The sequence below is a fragment of the Zingiber officinale genome, chromosome 1B (assembly GCF_018446385.1).
Source record: "Zingiber officinale cultivar Zhangliang chromosome 1B, Zo_v1.1, whole genome shotgun sequence".
In the NCBI taxonomy this organism is placed as follows: domain Eukaryota; kingdom Viridiplantae; phylum Streptophyta; class Magnoliopsida; order Zingiberales; family Zingiberaceae; genus Zingiber; species Zingiber officinale.
In genome coordinates, this window is record NC_055986.1 from 6,313,675 (window position 1) to 6,318,593 (window position 4,919).

The 4,919-nt window shown below is 40.5% G+C and overlaps 1 protein-coding gene across 1 annotated transcript; it reads right to left on the reverse strand.

Annotated features, from left to right (window-relative positions):
• Nucleotides 1-2,838: 2,838 nt before the first annotated feature.
• LOC122031138 (probable aquaporin TIP4-3) lies at nucleotides 2,839-3,923 on the reverse strand. The gene is made up of 3 exons (XM_042590515.1): nucleotides 3,752-3,923; nucleotides 3,425-3,669; nucleotides 2,839-3,340 (listed from the first exon to the last, which is right to left on the reverse strand). Exons 1-3 carry the CDS (start codon nucleotides 3,876-3,878, stop codon nucleotides 2,945-2,947), a joined length of 768 nt encoding a protein of 255 aa, XP_042446449.1. The 5' UTR covers nucleotides 3,879-3,923; the 3' UTR covers nucleotides 2,839-2,944.
• Between the last annotated feature and the right edge of the window lie 996 nt (nucleotides 3,924-4,919).

Genomic DNA, 4,919 nt, shown 5'->3' on the forward strand with positions numbered 1-4,919 from the left:
TCCACACAATTACAAGTTCTCATATCTCCTTCCATTGTTCCGTCACACACACGCACACAAACACTGCTCCTGTTGCCTCCCCCTACTCAAGCTTTCCTTTTCCTTCATCTATAGTATAAGGAAATGCAAATCTATAAGCGGATGCTTAGTAAGTACCATCTACTTACAAAACGATGCATTAAAAGAGGACATGCTTTTCAAAACTGTTTGAGGAAAATACAACAATGCAAACATGCTTTTAAAACTGCTTAGGGAAAACTCAAACATGTACTTGATAGCAACTCACGCTAAAATGATTAATTCGGAAATATGTGCATGGCATGTATTTTCAAACAGGTTTATCATGCAAACATCAACTTAAAAACATGCTGATAATGTAATGAAAACCGAAATCTTGGCTTATTAGAGAGTTCCTTAATACTGCGCTTTATAACTCAGGTCCTCAACCATAGGGATGCTTCCACTAAGCAAACAATGAATTTTGAAAACATTATATTACATAACTACTGAAAATAATAATCACTTGCATTGGGTCCGACATTGTACCACTTTGCGCGCATCCTTAATAAGATCTGAGGTAGCTAATCACGAACCCATTAAGATACTACTAGGCGGTTTAGGAGCCTAGGGGCGATCTAGGAGCCCACCCATGGACCTTGTGTCCAGTACATGCCTTTCTAAAGTAAAATACTTTCCTTTAACTATTAATTTCTTGCTTGGCATTTAACCAAACACCTTATGTGCGCTTAATTCCCCCATACTTATAGGGCAGTAATTTAGGCACTTGATTATACTTCTTAGTCCCAAAACTTAATGGGAAACAAATCAAGATGATCTAAATATGCTCTTAATCCTAAAACTTTAGAGGGCATCTTACATATCATAGCATCTATCTCCTTTAACATGCAATAAGCATATCATAACATGCAACACGCTTAAAACATATCGTAACATGTATTATCGAGGCTACTCATACTACAGGTGAGAGATACTTACATCTTTTCGCTAGATCTTACTACTATAATGTGTAGGGAAGACAATTCTCTCTCTTGCACGCTTTAAACTCCACGCCACCCTCCCTCGCGCGAACTACGTCTTTGGGAGAGACCCTCTCCTTAGATTCTCCCCTTGGAAAGCCTTAAGACTTGGAGCCCTAGGGTTCTTGGCCGAACCTTGAAAGGAGGAAGGAGAAGTTTCGGCTAGAGGAGAAGAGGAGATAAAAAATTAGGTTTTGATCTCATCCATCCCCTTTTATACTAAGTGGAAGTTGGAACATCTCTTCACATATAGTCTACAAATAATGAATTGTTTCATATTGCTCATGTGATGCTTTACCACCACCTAATGGCTACTTAAACCAATCTCAACTAAGAGATCTCAGGTTCAAATCCTAGTCCGGGTCATTTATGAATATATTTTTATTTCTTTTCTCTTCTTCTATTTTTTTTTTTTTTGCTCTTTTATAATAGAGGAAATTTACGAGTATTACATCTGTTCGGCTGAACTACTTATGATAGCACTCGGATCCATTCTCAGTTCGCCACGGACAACTAGTGCTTGGTTGCGTGCGTGGTTTTGTCGTTGTATCCTGGGAAACAGACGACTCGAGAGAACCTCGAAGCACAACTGAAGGTGGGATGAATCTGTTTCAAGGAAACCGCATTGAACGCAGGCCTCAGTATCTTAGTTAGCGATTTTTTTTCCCGATTCGATGATCGACTCCCGATTCTGCTACTCACTGCATCAACTCTGCAACTTGGGCCACCGGAAACTTGGCAGAACTAGCCCCGCTGGTAGCCTGAAATTATCCACTCAAGTCATCTCAACAGATAAGTTAGAATTGATTTTATTTAATTTCAATTCTATAATTTTTCCCAATATCTCTGGCAACATATTAGCGTCTTGGTTACAAAAGCACAAGCACCAGAAATACAATCTTAGTGTGTTCTTCCTTTGAGCGGCTCCTAACCATTAGCGATCTTAAGACCGAGCAACGATGGCAAAAGCTTTCCACAAAAAATGATTAATCAGGCTGGGTAATATTGAGTCTGAAGTGATCGGTCCAGTCCCACGGAAGTTGTCTACCGGCCACCAAGATAAATCAGAAAGCGCTCGCAGCGAGCAGCCCAAGAGCCTAGCATTCTTTAGTTGCGTGCCCTATTTGGAGAAAAAAATTATACAAATTCGTCATAGCTGGGGCTCGAACCATGAATACCTAGGTAACAACCTAGATATCTTGCCGCTACACTATAACTCCAGATTCCAAGTATTAGGAGAAGAAGAGTAAAAGAACGTCGTCAAGAAAATCAAGGTACGTCCTAGCTAGTTAGTTTGGAATTCCTTCTCATAACATTTGATAGAAGGGTTGGATGTTGTGCAGTATGTCAGCCAAGAGTTCGAGAAAGGTTCCCAAAAATTGAAGAGACTGAAACCAACAAGTATGGAACTCACTTCTTTAACTAGGAAGTTAATGAATCTGTAGATGATCAGTTAATGTAAAGTGGTTTGAATAAAGAGGGAATATAATATTTTCCAAGGGCTTGTCATTAGTACAGCCCTAAAAGTTTTTTGTATTTCAATAATGCACTTTCAACGAAATTGATAGGTCGTCCCATTTCCGTGCCCGATTTCCGTACTCAATTAAGTGTGTGAGACGTCTGTAAGTGATTCGTAAGTGTATTATAATTCATTTCTATTTTGAATTACTGTATCTGAAAATGTGAGTCAATCGGGGATCGAATTGTGCACTGCAAATCGGACGACTTATCTTATCTTTGGTTTCCATATTTTAAATTTTAAATTTTTTTATTATTTGACGCATCAGTTTTCCATTTAAAATAATCTAAAATTTTCAAGTGGCTGGACATTAAAGTTCAGTTTTAAACTACAACAACTAAGGATAATTATGTATTTATATTTAATTATAACAAATATTTATGTAAAATTATGAAAAGGCTTCTTCGCGATCGACGGGGAGGAGGAAGGCGCCGTCATCGGAACTCCGCATAACGTAGAGGCGGTCGTACACGAAGCCTGCGAGCGCGCTTCCGGCGAGCGGCCCGGCCCAATAAATCCAATGATCGGTCCAATTCCATCTCGCCAGCGCTGGCCCGAAGGACCTGGCCGGGTTCATGGAGGCGCCGGAGAAGTAGCCGCCGGCCAAGGTGTTCGCCCCCACAATGAGGCCGACGAGCAGAGGCGCGACGCTGGAGACCACCCCTTTCTTCGGCTCCACCACGACGGCGTAGATCGTGAAGACCATGGAGAAGGTGAGCAGCAGCTCCATGACCAGGCCCTGGAGCGGACGCATCCCTGATCCCAGAGCATGCACCGGCAGATCCTGCAATTTTTTTTCTGAACACGTTAAAAATCTGATTTTTTTTTTTAAATCCGGATTACAATCAAATCGATTTTTTTTATGCACCTGTCCTCCGGTAATGTACATGAGGAGGAAGCAGGCGGCGGCGGAGCCGAGCAGTTGGGCCACAATGTAGAGCGCGCACCGGATGACCGTGACGTACCCGCCAGCCGCGAACCCGATCGTGACGGCCGGGTTCAGGTGACCAGCGGAGGCGTCCATGCCCACCGCGACTATCACCGCCACAAGCATCGCGTTGGTCGCGGCCGCCGCCGTCAACCCCGTGATGGTGCCCTGCCCTCCGCCCATCTCTGCCCATCATTCGCGCAAAATTAATTAATTAAACATCAGCAAGTAAATCCGCAGACTCGACGACTAGAAAGATGTGATTACCGGCGGACATGGCGGCGGAGACGCCGGTGAAGACGAAGACGAAGGTGAGGAGGAGCTCTGTGAAGACGGAGCGGGGGAACTCCGGGTCGGCCGCTTCCTTCCAGCTTCCCAGCGCGATCTTGGCCATCGATTAACTATCTAACAAGTGAGATCTTTAAGGATAAAATTATTGGTTAATATGGGTGCATTCTTATAGATCTTTAAGCAACCCACGTGGCGGACCTTCCCTTGTTCTTCATCTGGTTGAAACACTTGTTTATTAACTAAAGGTTTCATCTGTCACTTCAACATGAACACTTGTCATCTAGCAAAATCAAACTGTGCAAGACAGGTGGAGCCGTCCACTGCCAAGAACGGCACAGCAGCGACTGTGCTTGCTCGGCACAGCTCTGTTAGTTCTCCAAGTGTGCTTTGGTGCTTGGTCGCGTCTTGCCTACGTTATCCAGTAACGAGATACGTGTTGAAGAAGTAGCCAATCATTTTCATTCGAATTTCTTAGCCGTGTGATTGATCATTTATTAATAATAATAATAATAATAATAATAATAGCTTCACAAAATTTTAAAAAGATTTATTATAAAGAAACTTACGACAATTTTACAATACAAATTTTTCAATGTAAATATATCGTAGCAAAATTATGTGACAAAAAAATAAAAAAGCGACTAACATTTGAAATAAATAATATTTTATGGTAAAATTCATTACAAAATTATTGACTAATTTTATAACGAAAATAAATTTCATCATAATTCTGTCATGAAAATCAATTTCCTCATAAAATTTGTTACGAACAGAATTAATCGTAAATTTTACTATGAATAAAAATTTGCGACACATTTTACAACAGGACACTTTTTCATCACAAATTTTACAAAAAAAAAAAAATCATAACCGGATTTTGCCAAAAACAAAAATCATGGCAAATTTCACATGAAACAGCGTAAATATTTTTTAATTAATTCTTGGATGCAAATAGTGATAACAATTTGATAAAAGTTTAATGGTAAACTTGGAAGAGCCGAGCATTAGTATTTGATATGGTATGTGTTGGATCTTAGCAGGTGAGAGGAGATAAATTATGTAATTTTGAAATTGTTTTTTTATTTAAAATATTGAGTTTGCAGCAAAAATGAAACTAAGGGACACTTGGTAAAAAGGTAAGATA